This window comes from Mesoplodon densirostris, chromosome 4, assembly GCF_025265405.1.
Source record: "Mesoplodon densirostris isolate mMesDen1 chromosome 4, mMesDen1 primary haplotype, whole genome shotgun sequence".
Classification (NCBI taxonomy): domain Eukaryota; kingdom Metazoa; phylum Chordata; class Mammalia; order Artiodactyla; family Ziphiidae; genus Mesoplodon; species Mesoplodon densirostris.
The window spans coordinates 33,265,287-33,287,385 of NC_082664.1; the positions used below are offsets into that span (position 1 = coordinate 33,265,287).

Below are 22,099 nucleotides of genomic sequence, written 5' to 3' on the forward strand. Positions count from 1 at the left end.
AACACAGTAGCCAATGGTTGTATTTGAGTAAATGCAAAATTATTTATTGAGGAAAACTATCTATACTTGATTGATTGAATCAGAACAAACTTGGTTTCAGGAGGCTCAGAAATAAAGGGAAGCTGTTTTTAAAAATATTCATTTGTTGTTTACTATGTACACTATGATTAGGAATCATTGATACTAGGATAAAGGATAAGAAATGATCCCTATTTTTAAGAATTTTGCAGTTCAGTAGGAGGATAGTTATGGTAGGCATGTGCTAACCATCCTCAAGAGGTAGAATATCCAAAGACTTATGGACCTTCATAAGATATGTTCCCAGTAGAGTCAGACTCAGTGGAACATTTCAGACAAAAGACCAAAGGAAATATTCAATGCCTTTAGGAAGTGTCTTAGAAATGAATTAGATAATGTCATTCTCCCCTTGTACAAAACTATGGTGTTTTCATGCCTGTTGCTATGTACGGCTTACCATATATTGGGCAAGAAGCAGCAGAATAAGAGAAAATTGAAAAGAGGGCAACAGATAGGGTATAAGTTGTAATATCAGGCAAAAATTAAGAGATCGAAACATTTTGAAAGCAAGGGAACAAGTAGAGACATGATCTAGTAGAGACCGGACATACAAATTCATTGCTTGCAAAAGGGCTTATCCTGGAGTGAGAGAATAAGGATGCTGTCAACTGAAGAAAATGCACAATCTAAATGTTGAGAAAATGCACAAGCTAAATGTTTTATTCAGCATTCTTTCTGAGGACTTCAAGCCCAGAAGACAGCCTCTCAGATACCTCTGAGGGACTGCTCCCAAGAGGTAAGGGAGGAGCCAGAATATATAGGGGTTTTGAGACAAAGGCCAGGTAGTCAGAACATCAAAAGATTACCGTTAATGATAGAAAACCAGATATCTCAGGTTAGGGAATTTAGGGCTTTTCTATGTATGGAAAGATGCAAGTCTGGGCTCACTGAGATGGTTCCTTTGATACACACCTTAGCTATCTAGGGCCAGTATCCTGTTCTTTCCCATCCTGAGTCCCCTCAGGATGCACCATTGGGCGTGTCTGCAGTGGCTCAGGGCTTGGCAGTGGGTCAGCCCCTTTGTCTCCATCCTGAGTTCCCTCAGGGCTCATTGTCAGGGGCAGCTGTAATTTGATGGCTTGATGGCTGCAACATCCTTTGTTTACCAAAATGGCAGGCAACACTTTTCAGTGTTGCCCTTGGTCAACACAGTCCCTCCCCTTGGTCATAAATTTGACCAGCGTTTGGGAGACATTTCATGACTGATTTTTGTCCCACAGTGCTAGGAAGGCTCATTCCTAGATCAGGCAAAGATTCTGTTGATATGCCACTCAAGGTGCCAATTTCTGGATTAGGCCCTGTTGATAATTTAAAATTCTCTGGATCCCCCGTCTTACTAGTTTATTATGATCCAGGAAATGTTTTCCCTTGTTGCTTCTTCCCATACCTAGAATTGCACTATTCCAATTATTCTGTATAGAGTTATATAGGTTTAACTCTCAAGACATCACTAATTTTGTTGGGGGCCTGGGGTAATGCAGGGACAACAATCTTATAAAATAGACAGGATATAAGTAATATGGCTCTAGTAACATTAACAAAGTCATAGTGCAGCAGAGAGACAAAAAGCACAAATAATTTGGAAACAAAGAGAACAAATTAAAATGATAATTAGTATAACTAGTTGTAATCTGGTTGCAATAAACCATCAAGTCCACAGGAGAGCCAGCTGGAGAAGCCAAATTCTGGAGGGATCAGGAATAGGTAGATCAAATGCCTACCTAGATATTTGAAAGAGAAGCTTAGGAGCAATAAAAAGAGGCCCTGATGTACATCCTGGCATGTACTGCCTGAAACATCTTTGGTCGGTATTGACTGAAAAAAAAAAAAAGCACAACCTAAAAGTCGAGAGTTATGTTTTATTTAGTAGACAAAACTGGACTTAAGCCTGGGACGACATAGCCTCTCAGATAGCGCTGAGAGTCTGCTCTGAAGGGGTAAGGGAGGAGCCAGGATACATAGGAATTTTTGCAACAAAGACCAGGTAGTCAGAACATCAAAAGGTTACTGTTAAGTAAAGAAAACCAGACATCTCAAGTTAAGGAATTTAGTGCTTTTCCGTGTATGGCAAGATGCAAAAGTCTGGGCTCATTGAAATCATTCCTTTGATAGGCACCTCAGCTATCTGGGGCCAGTATCCTGTGCTTTCTCACCCTGAGTCTCCTCAGGGTACATCACTGGAGGTGGCTGTGGTGGCTGACTGCTTGATGGCAGGCATGCTGCTTCCATCCTGAGCTTCCTCAGGGCTCACTGTCGCGGGCAGCTATAACGTGATGGCTTGATGGCTGCAACAACCTTTGTTTACAATGTTGCAGGCAATATTTTTTTCATTCACACAGGCCATATTCTTCGTCGCCTCCATCAGGTGGGGCACCAGGATGGACAGGGACTGACCATGGGCGTAATACATTTTTTGTTGCTGTACTATCTTTCTGTTTCTTTGAGGTTTAAGATTTTCCCTCTTTCTCTCTTTGTCATGTTACTCATAACAACTGACATATTCATCTTTGGACCAGAGAGTCTCCAGAGAATATAATAGTTTTGGGTGAAAAGATGCCTAGTCATTTAACCTCTTGAATCACTTGTTTGAATCATTCATTCTTTCTTTCTTTCAATCTACACATTTATTGAGCAATGACTGTAGGGCAAGTTTCTGTGCTAGGCACTGTGGATACAAAGAGAACTGAATTTTAATATAATTGCAGTGAGCAGTAAAGCATAGTGATTAAGAGCCAGAATGCTTGTGTTACTAGTTATGTGCCTTGGGCAAGTTACCTCACTTCTATATACTTTGATTTCCTTAGCTATAAAATGGGAGTATTAATAGCACCTATTCAAACTTGTTGTGAGAATTAAATGGGAGTTTTGTTTTGTTTTGTTTTACAGGTACTTTTATAGTGTTGATTCTGTATCAGGCACTCTTCTAAGCAGTTTACCAAAGATAACTCATTTAATTAATTTAATGGTGCCTGTCATTACTGCTGCTGTGTGGAAAATAGATTTCAGAGGAGCAAGAGTTGAGTCATCCAGGAAAGGCAGGGTAACCTATGTCATAGGCATTTTAGGGACATTGGGCTTCCCCTTCTATATTTCCCTCCTTTCCTTTTGTACCTTCTTTTTCAGGTTATGAAAAAGCTTGCTAGAGGCTCACAGAGATGTTATTAACCTTGCTGCATTTCCCCAGAATTAGAAATGTTAGGAATTCCTGGCTTAGGTGTTACTTCCAATGGCTTTAACAGTCGCTTGCCACCAACTGAGGTTTCCATGTATCCTAGGTACTGTGTGGGCACAGGAGATACAAAAATGAAAAAAAGCCAATCCCCTGTGCATGGATGTTTATAGCAGCTTTATTCATCATTGGAACTATTGATAATTACTGCAATAGTGTAAAGAGTTAATTAAACAAGTAACTTCAGTGAAATGTGTTTCTAGGCAAAAGGAAGAAGACATCGAAAATCTTGGAGACACGGGACAGCTGTGTGTGTGGAGGGGTGAAAAGCAGGGAGGTGGTAATTATTATTTTTTTTAATAAAGACTTTATTTATTTAGAGCAGTTTTTGTTTCACAGCAAAATTGAGAAGATACAGAGATTTCCCATATCCCCCATCCCCACATATGCATAGCCTCCCCCATTATTGACATCCCCCACCAGAGTGGTACGTTTGTTACAATTGATGAACCTACATTGGTTGACACATTGTAAATACCCAAAGCCCATAGTTGATATTAGGGTTCACTCTTGGTGTTGTACATTCTATGGGAATGTACAAATGTATAATGACCTATGTCCATCATTATGGTATCATACAGAGTATTTTCACTACCTTAGATCCTCTGTGCTTCACCTATATATCCCTCTCTTCCCTCCTAACCCTAGTAACCACTGATCTTTGCCTTTTCCAGAGTGTCATATAGTTGAAATCATACAGTATGTAGCCTTTCCAGATTGGCTTTTTTCACTGAGTAATATGCATTTAAGGATCCCCACATCTTTTCATGGCTTGATAGTCCATTTCTTTTTTTTTTTTCTTTTTTTTTTTTTTCTTTTTGCGGTATGTGGGCCTCTCACTGTTGTGGCCTCTCCCGTTGCGGAGCACAGGCTCTGGATGCGCAGGCCCAGCGGCCATGGCTCACGGGCCCAGCCGCTCCGCGGCATATGGGATCCTCCCAGACCGGGGCACGAACCCGTATCCCCTGCATCGGCAGGTGGACTCTTAACCACTGCGCCACCAGGGAGGCCCTCCATTTCTTTTTAGTGCTAAATAATATTCCATTCTCTGGATGTACTACACTTTATCCATTCATCTACTGAAGGAGTTTTGGTTCCTTTAAGTTTGGGTAATTATGAATAAAGTTGCTGTAAATATCCATGCATAGGTTTTTGTGTGGACATAAGTTTTTGACTCCATTGGGTAAATACCAAGGAACGCAATTGCTGGATCATATGGTAAGAGTATGTTTAGTTTTGTAAGAAACTGCCAAACTGTCTTCAAAAGTGGCTGTACCATTTTGCATTCCCACCAGCAGTCAGTGAAAGTTCCTGTAACTCCACATCCTCACCAGCATTTGGTGTTATCAGTGTCCTGAATTTTGGCTATTCTGATAGGTGAGTAGTGGTATCCGATTGTTGTTTTCATTTGCATTTCCCTGATGACATACGATGTGGAGCATCTTTTCATGTGCTTATTTGACATCTGTAGATCTTCTTTGGTGAGGGCAATTATTAAGTTTTGTTGTTACTGTATAGTGTAGAGCAGGGAGGGTCCAAAGCTGGCTAGAAAGGTAGGTTATGAGGATTTTGAGTTTAAACTTCATCTTCTATATCAGCATTTTTCAGTTCTTTTTAACTTTCAACTTTCATTCACATTAACACCTTGAGACTGTGCTTAGAATTAAAAAAAAATCATTTTATCATATTTGCACTGAAAAGATACTGTGTGAGAAGTAGGTACTGTAATCACATTTTTTGCCCAATTATCACCAAATAATTGGTGCTTCAAGTAACTTTAGACTGTCTTTTATTATTGATTAATAATAAGTCAATGATAGTTGCTTAGGATACTTGCATTTTTGCACTTAAGAATTACCAGATTCATTTTTAAATCAATTTTATTGCAGTATGATTGACATGTAATAAAGTGCATTCATTTTAAGTGTAAAGTTCTAAGAAGTTTGGCGAATAATATACACATGTGCAATCATGACTCATCACTTTAGAAAATTCTCTGTGTGTTCCTGCAGTGGGCCCTTTCACCCCATCCTCTAGGCAACCACTGATCTGATTTCTATCACTGTAGATGAGTTTTGCCTAATATAGAACGTCATAGAAATGGTATCATATAGAGTGTATTTAGGCTTCTTTCACTCATCTATGCATTTATTTGTTATTACTGAGTAGTATTTCATTGTGTAAATATACCACAATATACCACATTATGATTATCCATTTACCTATTAATGGACTTTTGGGTTTCTGGGTTTTGATTATTAAAAATAAATCTGCTGTGAGTATTCATATGCAACTCTTTTTGTAAATAAGTGTTTTAATTTGCCTTGATTAAATACCTAATAATTGGGAGTGGGTTTGGTGGGTTTTATGGGTAAGTGTGTGTTTAGCTTTAAAAGAAACTGCCCAACTTTTTCAAAGTATGTGTGTCATTTTACAATTCTATCAGCCATGTATGACAGTTCCAGTTATCTCACATCCAACATTTGCCAACATTTGATAGTATCATTCCTTTTTATTTTAGCCATCGTAGGGTTTGTGGAGTGGTTTTTTTATTTGCATTTCCCAGATAACTAATCATGATGAGCACATTTTTATATGTTTATTGGCCATTCGTATATATTCTGAAGTATTTGTTTAAGTCATTTACCCATTTTTATTGGATTGTTTGTTTTCTTATTATTGGATTGTAAGAGTTCTTTATATATTCTGGGCACAAGTCCTTTGTCATGTATATGTGTTGCAGATATTTTCTTTCGGTTTGGCTTGCCTTTCCTTTTTGGGAAGTAGGGTTTGTGTTTTGAAGAGTAGAAGTAAGTTTCATGAAGAACAGTTTGTCAAGTTTTTTTTTTTTCTTTTATGGTTGTGCTATTTGTGTAATGTCTAAGAAATCTTAAGTACCCCAAGGTAAAGAACATCTTCTATGTTTTCTAATAGAAATGTTATAGATTAGCTTTTACATTTAGTTCCAAGATACATTTCAAATTAATTTATTTTGCATGTGTTTGAGTTAATCATTAAAATTCATTTTTATCTCTTATCTCATGTAGATACTCAGTTGTCCCAACACTTATTGAAAACATTATCCTTTCACCATTGAAATACATTATTATCTGTATCAAAGATCAGTTGACCATTTATATGTGGGCCCAATATTGATCTCAGTTTGATTCCATTAGCCTGTCTTTCTCTATACAAATACCATAGTATGTTGACAAATGTAGCTTTATAGTAAACCTTGAAATAAAGTGTGAGTCTTCCAATTTTGTTTCTTTTCAAAAATGTTTTGACTATTCTAGAACTTTAATAATATAAGTTTCAAAAAAGCCACCCCAGAATATTAATTTCCATGTAAATTTTAGAACCAGCTTGTCAGTTTCTACAAATACATCTCTGTTGGATTTTGACTAGGATTACATTAAAATTATCCATTTTATGAAATAATGCCATTTGCAGCACCATGGATGGATCTAGAGATTATCATACTAAGTGAAGTGAGTTAGAAAGAGACAAATACCATATGCTATCACTTATATGTGGAAACTAAAATATGACACAAATGAACTTATCTACGAAACAGAAACAGACTCATAGACATAGCGAACAGACTTGTGGTTGCCCAGGGGAAGGGAGGGATAGATTGTGAGTTTGTGATTAGCAGATGCAAACTGTTATGCATAGAATGGATGAACAACAAGATCCCACTGTATAGCACAGGGAACTATATTCAATATCCTGTGATAAACCATAATGGAAAAGAATATGAGAAAGAATGTATATATATATATATGTATGTATAACTGAATCACTTTACTGTACAGCAGAAAGTAACACAACATTGTAAATGAACTATACGTCAATAAAAAAATAAAAATAAATAAAAATCCATTTTGATTTAGAGAGAATTGTATCTTAAAAGTACTAAGACGTCTAGTCCAGGACATGGTGTATCTTCATTTATTTAGTTTTTTATTGTTTCCCACAGTTTTTAATATATTTTGATTTGTCATTCAACTAAAATGTTTTCTATTTTCCCTTATAATTTCATCTTTAACTCATAGGTTATTTGTTTTCCAAACATTTAGGGATTTTTTAGATATCTTATTGTTGAGGACAATGTTTGTGTCCCTCCAAAATTCACATGTTGAAGCCCTAATCTCTAATGTGACTGTACTTGGAGATAGGGCCTTTACTGAAGTAATTAAGGGTAAATGAAGTTATGATGATGGGGCCCCGATCCTATAGAATTAGTGTCCTTATAGAAAGAGACCCAGAGAGCTCACTCTCTCTTTGTGTGTAACAAAGCAGTCATAGGACCAGAGAGCAAGATGGTGGCCACCTACAAGTTAAGAGAAGAGACCTTAGAATGAAATCTGTCTTGCTGGTACTTTGATCTTGGACTTCCTTAGCCTCCAGAACAGAATTTCTGTTAAGTCACTCAGTCTGTGGTCTTTTGTTATGTCAGCCCAAGAAGACTAATACAATTATTTTTGTTGATTTCTAGTTCATTTCTGTCTTGAAATTTATTGAGACTTACTTTCTTGACCTACCATCAATCCTTGTGAACATTCCCTTTGCACTACAAAAGAATGTTTATTTTATAGTTGCTGAGTATGTTGTTCTGTAAATGTAAATTAGGTCAAGTTCATTCTTAGTGTTGTTCAAGTGTTCCATATTTTTACTGACTTTTCTGTTTACTTGTTCTATCAATTACTGAGGGAGAAATGTTGAAATCTACAATAGTCCTTTTTGACTTGTCTTTTTCTCATTTCAGTTTTTGTTTCATTGATACTCAAATTCTGTTATTGGGTACATTAATATCTAGTGTTTCATCTTCTTATGAATTGACTCCTTTTTAATTAGGAAATGCCCCTTTTTATCCCTTGTAATATTCCTTTTTCCAAAGTTTACTTTTTATTAATATGGTCAGTCCAGCTGCTTAGTATATCTATGTTCATTCTTTTTATTTTAAGTTGCATTTACCCATGTATTTATGATTTCTGGTGGTATTCATTCCTTCATAGAGATCCAAGTTTCCATTCAGTATTTTGTTTTTGCCTGAAGAATTTCCTTTAATATTTATCATAATGTAAATCTACTTAAGACATATTCTGTCAGCTTTTGTTTTACTGACAAAGTGTTTGTTTTGCCTTACTTTTTGAAGGCTGTATTCACTGGACATAGAATTATAAGTTAACTTGTATTTTTCTTTTAGCATTTTAAAGATGAAGCTTCATTGACTTATGGCTTGCATAGTTTCTGAGTAGAAGTCTATTGACATTCTTATCTTTACTCCTTTGTACTTAAGGTGTCCTTTTTCCCTGTGAACTACTTTTAAGATTTTCTCTTTATACATGGTTTTGAGCAATGTGATTATGATATGTCTTACTGCTTTTTTCTTTTGTATTTATCCTGATTGGGGTTTGTTGAGCTTCTTAGATCTGTTTATTTATATTTTCATCAAATTTGAGCCATTTGTTTTCTTCAGACATTTTTTTCTATCTCCCTTTTTTCCTCTCCTTCTGGAACTCTAGTTACATATATATTAAACCATGTCCTGTTATCCCACGTGTTACTGTGGTTTCCCTATTATGTCTTCTCACTTACCTTTTATTCTGTGGTATCAAATCTGTTGTTACTCACATCTAGTGTATTTTTCCTTCCAGATATTCTAGTTTTCAAACCTATAAGTTTCATTTTCCTAAAAAAATCTTCCATTTTCATCAGTAGAACAGGATAGAGAGCCCAGAAATAAACCCATGCATATATGGTCAATTAATTTATGACAAAGGAGCTAAGCGTATACAATGGAGGAAGGATAGTATTTTCAATAAATGATGTTGGAAAAACTGGACAGCCACATGCAAAAGAATGCAACTGGCTTACTGTCTTAACACCATGCACAAAAATCAGCTCAAAATGAAGTCAAAATCAGCTTCAAGACTGGGGGAAAAACTTCCATTTTCTCATTATGTTTGACTTCCTTTAATTATTTCCACATAGTTATAATAGCCTTTTAAACATCCTTGTCTGCTAGTTTTATCCTCTATTATTTCTGGTTGTTTCTATTGACCAGTTTTTTTCTTGATTCTAGGTCATGTTTTCTTGCTTCTTAGCATGTTAAAAATTTTTAATTAGATTCTGGATGTTGTGATTGTTACATTGTTCAGTGTCTGCATTTTGTTTTCTTACATTAACATTTTTAATATTACATTGTTGAATTTGTTTTGGTAGGCAGTTAAGTAACTTGCAGGTCAGTTTCACCTCTTTAGACCCATTTGTAAGCTTTTCTAGGGTGAGTCGAAAGTAGCATTCACTTCAGCAATAGTTGAGCCCTCCAAATGTTCTAGGTGGGTCTCCACTGAATTTCCTAGTGAATCGCTGAGGATTTCGATTCTGGTTGGTCAAAATTTGAAAGTCTCCCTGCCTTGCATGAACTCTGAGAATTGTTCAGCCTATAACTTACTAGTTTTTATTTGTCTAGCCTTGTGGAGTTCCACTTAATGTATACATGGCCTCTTGGAAAGACTCATGCAAATACCTGGAGCTCTTTTTTTTTTTGTCTAACTTCCTCCTTTCCAGAACTTTGCCCTGCAACTTCCAGCAACCTCACCCTCCCCAAACTCTGATCCCCATTTCCTCCAACCAGTGAAGCTGCTAGATTCTATTTGGGTCTTACTCCCTGTGGTGGTGATTTAGAAATTTGTCTCCACACAGAAGGCTATGGTGATCATAGAGCTACATGACTTTAATTCAGCAGCCTATTAAGAGGATTATATACCATGACAAAGTGCAGTTTATTCCAAGAGTGCAAAGATGGTTCAATGTAAGAAAATTGGTTGATGTGATACAACATATTAATAGAATGAAGGCAAAAAAGCCCACATGATCATCTCAATATACAGAAAAAGGATTTGAGAAAATTCAACACCTTTCCACGTTAAAAACACTCAGTAAACTAGGAATAGAAGGAACTTCCTCAACATGATAAAGGTCATATATGAAGAATCCATATATGGGTACGTCATAGTCAATGATGTAAGATTGAAAGCTTTTCTTCTAAGATCAGGAACAAGACAAGTATGCTTGCTTTCACCACTTCTATTCAACATAGTGTTGGAAATTCTATCCAGAACAGTTAGGCAAGAAAAAGAAATCAAAGGCATACAAATTGGAAAGGAAGAAGTAAATGGTCTCTGTTCACAAATGATACAATCTTATATGTAGAAAACTCTAAAGGTTCCACCCAAAAAACTTAGAATTAATAATAAACTTAGCAAAGTTGCAAGATACAAAATCAACACGTAAAATTAGTTGAGTTTCTATACATGAGCAATCTGAAAAGGATGTTAAGTAAATATTTCCATTTACAATAGCATCAAAAATAATAAAATACTCATAAATAAATGTAACCAAGGAGACAAAAACTTGTACATTGAAAACTACAAAATTTGGCTGAAAGAAATTAAAGGCATGAATAAGTGGAAATACATTCCATGTTCGTGGATTAGAAGAGTTAATATCGTCAAGGTGACAGTACTGTCCAAAGCGATCTGCAGACTCAGTGCAATCTTTATCAAAATCTCATCTGCCTTTTTGCAGAAATAGAAAGTCCCATCCTAAAACTCATATGAAATCTCAAAGGACTCCCTAATAGCCAGAGTAATCTTGAAAACAAACAACAAAGTTGAGGGACTCACAACATCCTGATTTCAAAACTTGTACAAAACGGCAGTATTCAAAACAGTGTGGTACTGACATAAGGACAGATATATAGAGCTGTGGAACAGAATAGAGAGCCCAGAAATAAGCCCTCTCATATATGGCCAAATGATTTTTGAAAGGGTACCAAGACCATTCAGTGAGGGAAAAGACAGTCTTTTCAACAAATGATGTTGGGAAAACTGGATATCCACATGGAAAAGAATGAATTTGGATCCTTGCCCTACATCATATACAAAAATTAACTAAAAATGTATCAAACACCTGAATATGAGAGCTAAGATTAAAACTCTTAGAAGAAAACACAGGGAAATTTTTTCATGACATTGGATTCAGTGATGATTTTTTCGATATGACACCAAATGCACAGGCACAAAAGAAAAAAGATTAATTGGGTTTTACCAAAATTAATTTATGACTCAAAAGATGCTATAAAGAGAGTTAAAGATAACCCACAGAATGGGAGAAGATATTTGCAAACCATATATCTGATAATGGATTAACACCCAGAATATATAAAGAACTCTTACAACTCAACAACAACAACAACAAAACAACCGGATTCAAAAATAAGCAAAGAACTTGAAGAAACATTTCTTCAAAAATATATAAATGGGCAATAAGCTCATGTAAAGATGTTCAACATCACTAGCCTTTGGGAAATCCAAATCAAAACCACAGTGAGATACCACTTCACATTCATCAGAATGACTACTATCCCAAAACCCCCCAGAAATGAAGATGACAAACATTGATGAGGATGTGGAGAAATTGGAACCTTGGACAATGCTTTTTGGAATTTAAAATGTGGTACAGCTGCTGTAGAAGACAGTTGGGCAGTTCCTCAAATTGTTAAACATAGAATTACCATGTGATCCAGCAATTCAATTCCAGATATATACCAAAAAAGAATTGAAAACAGGAACTCAAACAGACACTTGTACACCAGTGTTCATAGCAGCATTATTCACAATAGCAAAAATGTTGAAACAACCAAATGTCCATTGACAGTTTATTAAACAAAATGTAGTATGTACATGCAATGGAATATTATTCAGCCTTTAAAAGGAATGAAATTCTGATACCTGTTACAACATGGATGAACCTGGAAGACATTATGCTAAGTGAAATAAGCAAGACACAAAGAACAAATATTTTATAATTCCATTTATATGAGGTATATAGAATAGGCAAACTCGTAGCGACAGAAAGTATAATAGAGGTTACCAGGGGCTGGGGGAGGGAGGAGCGAGGAGTTATTGTTTAATGTATATAGAATTTCTATTTGGTATGATGAAAAAGTTCTGGATATGGATAGTGGTGATGGTTGCACAACATTGTGAATGTACTTAATGCCACTGAATCATACACTTTAAAATGGCTAAAGTGTTAAATATTATGTTGCATATATTTTACCTCTAAACAAACAGTAAGTTGTTTGTCCAGTGGTGCTTGATTTTGTGTTACATATATTTTACCACAAAATGATTAGATGAGTATTGGGTTGTGTGACCAATAGAGCTTGACTGGTGTCTAGGGAAAATTAGTGAGATTATCTTGGGATAGAAAAACCCTGCAGGTACATAGGGGGAAAGTAGAGTGTTTGTCAGTCTAGTGTTCATAACTCAACAGTGGCTGTCATCATTAGGGTTAATGGACTGTTTTGTTTCATTTTAATGAATTAATTTTTCCAGAATAACAGATTGTGAAACACTGTTCTTTTACTTTATAACCTTTAGATTTTAAAGAGAAGAATCTGAAGGAAATGAAGGATTTTTCCTTCTCTATCATGATAGTAAGCAATAGGAACCCTGACTAAGGTGACAGAACTCCAGAATGACCAATTCTTCCTCTGGAATATATTATCCCTGAGGATTGTTCTACAACCATTATCCCAGCATTGCTTATTCAAGCCAGCCCCCAAACAAGTTGACTTTGCAGACTTCTTTCTAAAGCAGTTGTTCATATTTTCTACAAAGATACAGTATAGCAAAATGGTTTAAAACTTACACTTAGCAATCAAACATCCTAACTTAGTGTCTGGGCTTTGCAAAGAGTTAACTATGTGACCTTTTATCAAGTTACTTAATCTCTTCCTGCCTCACTTTTTAAATTCACCTGTAAAATGTGAGTGATAAACACTTCATGTGTTTGTTGAGAAGACTAAATGAGATAATGTACATAGAGTACCTAGCATAGTACCTGGTACATATTAAACGCTTAATAAATATTAGTTGTTGCTGCTGCTGTTGCTGCTCTTATTTGTAAACAAGCTCAAGATCCAGACCTGGAGACAGGAGGAGTCCACAAGACGGCATGTCTTGTTTAATTTTACAGGGCTGTTATACTAGGCACATTTTCTTTCTCTCCCAGTCCTATGATGGTGTCATTCTTATGCCGTCTGTACTTTTTTGTGTTTAGACTTCTCTTCCAAATTAGAGGCCAAGCAATCCATTTTAATCTTGCCACATTTAAAAAATTTATTGGCACATTATAACCAGGGTTCACTATGGAGTACGTTTTCATTCACTCACTTTTTTAAAAAGTCTATTGAGTCCTCGTCTTTTTCTCTCTCCCTCTCCCTTCAACCCCTTTTGGATAGTAGATGCCAAGAACTGAATTAATTATACTCTTCAGCTCCATAATACATTGTCCTCACGAGTATGTGCAAGGTCCCTCTTTGGTTTTATTTTTACCTTTCATCCCTAAACCTCACCCTGTATCCTTTCCTCACAGATAATGTGTCTTTACATGTCCTTAAATATGCATGCATTTTTGTAAGTAGGTAATACTGTTCTGCATGAATGTGTTTTTAAGAAGATTTTATACTATTAATACCAACATTACATTTTAAAACTCTGTTACTTTGTGTATGATTATTCAGTGCTTCTGAATTTTAATTATCTCTCAGTTGCCTGTTCCCCAAAGCAGCGATCCCCCACCTTTTTGGCACCAAGGACCGGTTTCGTGGAAGACAATTTTTCCACAGATGTTGTGGGGGGGGATGGTTCAGGTGGTAACGCAAGTGATGGGGAGCAGCAGATGAAGCTTTGCTCCCTTGCCCGCCGCTCACCTCCTGCTGTGTGGCCCGTTTCCTAACAGACCATGGACCACCAGTCCGCGGCCTGGGGGTTGGGGACCCCTGCCCCAAAGGATGAACACCTAAATTACCATCATTTCCTCAATACCACAAAACATGCGCAATTAACATATTCTTACATTACCCTTGATAGGATGATCACATTGGTCCAAACTGAGATGCTTTTGCCCTTGAAGGGGACTATTTTAATTACAGAGATAACAGGTGTAGATCAAGACTCGCAGACAAACCAAGATATGTGATCCACCCTATTTATAGAAGATTTTCCTAGGACGTAGCCAATAATCAGCAGTTATATACTGGGATAGCCCTTCCCCTTCTGGTTGTTTCTAGCTGGCATCTGGTTGGTGCATGCGCTGGCCTGGTTACTGCATATTTTAAATACCACCATTGCTAGAAACTACTCATGAGGGAGATGTGTGGGTCACAGGTAAGAGACATCCTTAATTTCAATAAGTTGGAGTTCCAATCCATTCTTGTCTTATTAATAGATGGGTGGACTTTTTAATCTCTCTGTCTTCCTGTATTTCAAGACTTTTCACATTTGTACTTTATATTTATTCATCCTTTCTCCATCAGACTATCTAGTTTGGGGTTGTCGCAGGCACTACCAGTTTATTGACAACTACTCTTAGTGCAGCTACTCCATATAGCAACCACTACATAGTTTATAAAGGATTTTTTCAGATTTTATGTTATTGGATGCTAACAACTACCTTTTGAGGTAGAGGGGACAGAATTTATAATCCTTATGTTACAGAAGAAGAAGCTGAGGATCAGAGATACACTGACTTGTTTCAGTCCGCATACCAGGTAAGTTATGGAGTTGAATTTGTGGCCAGGTCTTCTGACTTTACTTCTGCAGAATCTAAAAGGGACAGGAAAAAGGATCAATTTCTATTTGTTGTTAAAGCAGGGACTGTCCAGTTTAGCTTTATGTTTTCCTCAGAATATAATGCAGTGCCTGACACACAGTAAATGATCAATAATTTTTAATGCATAAGTGGACTGAGGATTACGTAGGTATCCATGGGGCCCAGGTTTAAACTGGTAGTATTGCTACTCAGTTCTTCGGCAACTCCCGTTTATTGCAGCGATGCTTCAACTTATAGATAAGTTCAGTTTGTAAATGTTGTAACGGTAGAAAGGGACTTCATGTCAGTCCAGAAGTTCTCATATTAATTGGTGTGGTTCATTTACAATTGAAGTAGCAATAAGCATGGTTATAAACATGCCTATATATAATGTGATGGGGGCAGTAGACTACACTTGTTTGTTTATAGAAAAGTTTGGTAAGATTTTTTTCCACTCTCCTTGTTTTTCTTTTTAATTTTTATTGGAGTATAGTTGCTTTACAATGTTGTGTTAGTTTCTACTGTACAGCAAAATGAATCAGCTATACGTATACACATAGCCCCTCTGTTTTGGATTTCCTTCCAATTTAGGTCACCATCCACTCTCCTTTTTTAATCACTGTTCTGTAGCTTTAAATAACCGGTAGCAGAGTCCCTTTTCTTCCTAATTACTGTGTTGCATTCAGCTGCTTAACACATACTTCCTGTTCCCAGGATCCCCAGAGGCAGCTCTAGTGTTTGGTGAGGATGTTGAATTTCATTGAAAGATTTTCTCCAGATAGTTTTTTCCAGTAGTGAGAGAGGCTGGTTGGCCTCAACCACCTTGCTCAAACCTGTCACAGTCTTAAAGTTATTTCAAAGCCTTTTATAATCAAGGTCCACCTACCTTTCCATCTGATCTAAATTAACTACCTCCCATCCCCTTTCCAATCCCTCCCACCCACTATGATTCAAATTAAGAGTTTTCTGAGGGAAACCATTTAGTAACATAAAATTTTCATACCCTACCATTTAAAGAAGTTGAAATAGTCATCTTCCAGTGGAAGTTCTTTCTATTATGTATTCTTCTTTTCATTCTCTACCTATAGGTACACTGTATATGAGGTATGATATTTCAATTAGACATTTCCTGCTGCTTCCTTCTTTGGCCATGTGTTTCCTTAAATCATAGATCGATTCGCTACTGCTTATGTTAATATTGTGAGGTTCACTTAAAAGCTTTCCTCTCACCTTAACTATCTGTTTTCTATTGAAACCAGTAGAAGGCTACTGATTATGTCTATTTTTTCCAGTTGTGCCGCCAGATATTTGTTTTTCAATTGTTTCCTAACTATCTCCTTTCTCTTTGCACTGTGGCTTTGAATTCTACAGTACCTGACATAAAGAAAGCCCTAGGGAAGTTCCCTTTTCTTTCATTTCTTTTTATTGCATAGATAAAATCCCTTTATAAATGGTTTTGTAAAATAAAGTCCTTCTCACAACTTAGTGTTTGGTCCATGGAGAAATTACCTTGGTAGTCAATTTTCATTCTTTTTTTAATTCAATTTTATTTTATTGTGGTAAGAACACTTAAATGAGATCTACTCTCAACAGATTCTTAGGTGTCTAATAAGGCTGTTGTTATCTGTAAGGCACAATGTTGTACATCAGATTTCCATAACTTCCATCTTGCATAACTGAAATTTTATCCTTGTTTAAAATAATCACACATTGAAGTGAAGAATAGAATGGTAATTGCCGGGGGCTAGGAAAAGGGGGAAACGGGTAGTTGCTAATCAATAGGTTATCAGTTATCTATAGTGAATAAAACTTGGCAATCACTGTACCCAAGGATGTGGTTATTTGTACTTGAGGTATAAAAGGAAAGAAGAGTGAATTTGGTGATTTAGTCCTGTCATGAAGCATAAGTTACCTTTTTAGTTCCCAGGTTTTCTGCCAATGCCTACAGTACTGCCCCCTCAATTCAACCTAGAAAAAAAAAAAAAAAAAGAACTCCCAAGGTCATTTCTTCCAAAGCACCACCATCCACAAACTCTCCTGAAGTTCGGAGAAGTATTGAGGGGATGGTTTGTTTAATAATCTCTCTCCCACTAAATAAGGAACAGTTCATTTGCCGATTAGTTTAAAGCATAGCTTCTTCTAAGCAGGAAAGTCAAGATTTGGGGCCTCTGAATGCCACCAACAGAATCAAAATCAAATGTGAGCAGAAGCACATCTTAAAAGGATCACCGTTATTTTTTCACTAAGCTCAGTATAGGTCTTTCTTTTTATATTCACCTAACCATGTTGATCATTGTGTTTGTATTTTTAGTCCTGCCTGGTCTGAGTGGGCAACTCTCGGCACTCTTGACCTCTGTTGGTGATAATAATCGTACTAATCATTGACCTTGCCCATGACTAGCCACCAGCTACATCACAGTCTTAACTTCCCCACCTCCTACCCGCCCCCCACTCCCCAACTCCCACCCTTGCCACAAGGCCTTTCCTTTCTCCTTCTCCTCATCTTCTCTAATCCCTTTCCTTCTTCTTCACCCCTATCTCCTTTACAACTCCTCCATGATTTTCTTAGGGCTGGGCTTCAACATCGTCGGTGGCACAGATCAGCAGTATGTCTCCAATGACAGTGGCATCTTCGTCAGCAGCATCAAAGAGAACGGGGCTGCAGCCCTGGATGGGCGGCTCCAGGAGGGTGATAAGATCCTCTCGGTGAGAACTGGCTTCCGCCTCCTTCACTGTCCCCGGCTCCCTAGACCCTAGTTCCTACCCCCAGCTCCTTCCTTGGGAAGATTCCTGCCTGCCCTTTTGGATCAGGAAATACAGTAAGGAAAACTTGAGAATGGGTTGTTAAGATTAAAGTATAGTATGTAGTTTAATATTTTGACAGATAACTGCATTCTCTCCAGAACACTGGGAACTAGGCTCCATGGTGAAGAGGGACTTGAAAAATACAGGGGTTAAGAAGAGAGCCATATTACTCAAAAAGCTTTGGTTAAAGGTAAATTATTGAAAAATGAGAATGGTTAGAAAGTTTTGAGCACTCTATGTCAAGCAATATGCTGAGAACTTTAAACTTATTTAATATTGTAGCAACCCTATGAAGTGGTACAATTATTATGCCTATTTTGCAGCTAAGGAAGCTGAGGCTTGGTGAGGTCAAACAGCTTGCTCAAGGTCATTCAACTAGTGTATGGCAGAGGACTTGGTCTGTGAATTTGGAACCTCTACTCTTAACCCATATACTGTATTGCCTCCTAAAAGATGAGTGAGGAGCTAGGGTTCGTTATCCTAAACAGAAAGTTGCATGGTTATTTAATAATAGAGTTTATGTATGGTTCTGTATAAAAACTGAAATTAGTCTTTTCTATTAAGGGTAGAATTAGGGAACAAAAAGACGTAAACCTCAATGTGAGAGAATTTATTAGACACAAGCCAAGATAAGGAGCCTTTCTTATGTGAGCTATCACCTCAGAGAGAAAAGAAATTATTTGAAGCCCACTCAAGTTTTTTTAAAAGGTATGGTAGGAGATAAATGTCAATGAAAAGAAAAGTAGATATCTAAAAAACTGAGCTCATTTGTCTTTAAAATTTTTAGCAAAGAGGACTTGACTTTATCAAAATAAAAGAATTATTACAAATATCTCTACAAGATATAAAATACTACAAATATATGTACGACATTGATTCAAGGTTATGTGCTAGTCAATCAAGGAAAAAGTATGTGAAAGAAGAGAGGAAGAAATGCCAGGCAAAGAAAAGGCAAAAATGTAAGACAGATAACGGAGAGAAAAAAAGACAACAGAGAAAGGGAAAAAGATGGAGCTTATGCAAGAGGAAAAGGCCAGCATATTCTCTATTTTATCTAGGGCTATATTCCCTGACTCCAGTTTCCCTGCCAAGAGTTTGCTCCAAAATTCAAATTCTAGATCCTGTTTCTTAAGAAATATCGTCTCACCATCCTATTCCCACTGTATCCTTAAGTGAACTTGTTAGGTATTAACCATTAAATGGTTCCATCTATTCTTGAGCTCACTTTATCTCTTTGATGTACTTAAGTACTCATTTATAATTGGCTTTGGAGTCTCTGTAAAATGATGCTAAATTATTTATTAGCCCATATTCTCATTTATTCTTTATGGGATTCCCTAGTTTTCTCACATGGTTATTTTTCCATGTTGTAAAATTTGCTCCAACTCTTTAACTGTTGCCAGGTAATCAGACTAATAATGTGTCCTTTCCTTAGTACATATCCATTTTGGGTAACTAATAGAAGTATCATTAAGTGGTCTAGATTTCAGGTGAGTTATTATTGACTATTAATTTAATCTTTCCATTTCTTCCTAAATAATGCCCATGTTTTATATTAATTTCAAGTTCTAAAATTAAATAACTGCATGATTTATCATGCAGTTTCTCCTTTCTCATCAAAAGTGAAATTTAATTTTTTGTAATCACTGTGGATGAATGTAAATGATTTTTAAGACCCTGTTGTATCTGACAACCATGAAACAAAAACAGATATTACCAATAGAAGAAAAGATCTGAAGTTGAGATGAGGGTTGGAGAGTCCTTACCCAAAGTTCATTTGTATGTGTGTGTGTGATGGTGAGAATGCTTTAATATTTATATAGGTTATCAGAGAACCTGGGGAAATAATATTTTTGTAAAAAAATAAACTATCTAGGTTTCTCATTTCTCCTGTGTGTCTACCTAAATGAAGGGAGGTAGATAGTTAAGAATAGTCAATTCTCAGTGAACTCTACATGTTTAATGAAACTTATAACTTCAGGGTGATGTAGCTGATTATAGGATACAGATTAATGTTCCATTTTGACCAAACCTATTATATAACAGAATGGCATGGATTGGGCCATTAGTCAGCTGCATTTCATATTCTCTTCAAACGGAATTCTTACTTTGGTGAATAAAAGAGTTGAGTGTCATCAACATGTATTAACTATTGTATTTGATGGCCTGCAGAGCACTGTGCCAGGTGCCATGGAAAATTAAAAGAAAATGAAAGACCAGTCTGTGCTCTTAGATCAATGGGGAAGACCCACCAGAAACCCTCATCCAATCAGCTACAGAGATGTTGAAATATACAGAATCCTATAGACAAAGTACCTTTAAGGAGGAGTCTTTGTCTTCTCATCTCTATCCGCAACATGTAGGCCTGTAGCTGGCACAGAGTAAGCATCTAGTAAATCTTTGCTCTGTGAATGAATTATAACTTTTTTGGTTTGGCTTGATTAATTAGAGCTAGATAATCTATTTTTTTTCTTCCTTCACCTTTAATGAAAAAAGAGAACCCCTCCCCCAAAATTGTAATTCACTTCAAGATTTTGGGGGAAAATGAAGATATCCAGAGTATAATCTGAGGTCAGTGCTTATTAAATTGAGCCCATTCTTTATATTTTATACATCTGTATTTGTATTATCCTATAGTTAGTGCTCCAGTAACTCTTACATTATCCTAAGATAATGTTAGATTATCCTAAGGCAATCCAAAATTATTAATCATCCAAGAAATCATATTTTAACTCAGTTTACTCCTTTCCTAAGGCAAGAAATAGGAAATTCATCGATTGATAACAACCACAGTTAAAGCAAAAAATTGTATGACTCCCCATTGGTTAACTAGAGTACCACAATCCCAACACTCTGAACATTCAGTTAGCAAAATTTTCTAGCAAGTTGCAAATCTGTCATATCTCAAGTTTAATATAACTTACAATATCATGAGTTAAGGAAACTGAAGTAGCAAGTTGAGCAGTATTCTAAAATTTCTCAGTTGAATAGCTCTTGGTAGTAAAAGTGAGGTCCAAGGAATCTGGCAGTCACCTGGGAGCTGATTACAAATGCAGAGTCTCAGGAAGCTCCTCAGACCCAGACCCACTCAGATAAAAATCTGCATTATAACAGATCCTTGGGTAAGCCCATGAATAAAGTTTGAGAAGCACTGTTGTAGGCAAGTGTCTTTCAAACATTTTGAATTATGACCCATAATAGGAAATACTCACATGCACACACACATAACTGAAGCAAAGTTTAACAAAATAATACCTATTTCTTCTATATATGATACATTCTAATATTTTGTGTTTTCTTCTAATTTCACTTACTTAAAATTAAATACTGGTCTTGACCCACTTTTGGAATGGGTCAACAGACTTATATTTGAAAAATCACTACTCAGTAAATGGAAAATCACTGATGGAATCTGTGGATGCATAGACTATGGATTAAGTAGGGTAAGTAGGCTGGGTGTGGAGAAGACATTCAGGCAGTTTAGGTTAAAGCTAACTCAAACTTCACCAGATTGCTAGGATGGGACCTAATAATTTGCACTTTTAACAAGTTCCCAAGTTAATGCTGCTGATCCTGGGACCATACTTTGAGAACCTCTGGTCTATATTAGTAAGGATGGTGATAAAGAGAAAGTGGATTCCACATATATTTAGGGATAAAAATCTACAGAACTTGGAGGTTAGTCAGTATGAGCTGGAATCCGTAAAAACAGTTAGAGGAGGTAAATATTGGAAAGCAGATTTGGCTTTGGAGTAGAGAGATATATTGTCAATTGAGAAAGAATCATCATTTGTTTTATGGAGCTGTTTTACCTCCAGCATACTTGGGCAAAGGATGAGAAATGGTTCTTTAAAAAAGAAACCCCCTTTGCATTTCTAAAGGGCCTCTTTTTTTTTTTTTTTTTAAGCAATTAGAGTAACTGACCTCACATATTAGGATACCTTTAGAATTAACTAGGAGGGTTGAAAGGTATAATTGGCCTGTGGTCTTTTGCCTGATGTCACCCAATGTCTTTCTTCCCTGCTAGCAAAAGGAAACTCACATGAGGACCAAGATTACACACTGAGTCATTGGCAGCTAGAGCTGCTATTAGAGTCTAGGCCTTTCAGCTTTGTGTAATATCAATGTCACCCAGGCTTTGTGTAGTTATGGCTTTTGCAGAGTATACTCTGCAGCCAAACCTCAGGAAATCGTGTGGCATTTATTATACTCAAATGTTGTTCACAGTAGTATTCAGGTACTATAAGGGTTATAATGATGAGTTGAGATCCAGCCTAAGTTATTTACAGTCCAATATAAAGTGTTATAAGACAG

The 22,099-nt window shown here is 36.5% G+C and overlaps 1 protein-coding gene across 3 annotated transcripts in view; it reads left to right on the forward strand.

Annotated features, from left to right (window-relative positions):
* Window positions 1-22,099, forward strand: part of SYNJ2BP (synaptojanin 2 binding protein) — a 45,973-nt gene that overhangs the window by 5,969 nt on the left and 17,905 nt on the right. For all 3 annotated transcript variants that reach the window (XR_009531717.1, XR_009531718.1, XM_060095923.1), the window contains exon 2: window positions 17,550-17,686. Coding sequence is in view for 1 of the 3 variants with exons in the window: in XM_060095923.1 (XP_059951906.1) it covers window positions 17,550-17,686 (137 nt within the window). In the remaining 2 variants the exon portion in view is untranslated. The remainder of the gene's footprint in view (window positions 1-17,549; window positions 17,687-22,099) is intronic.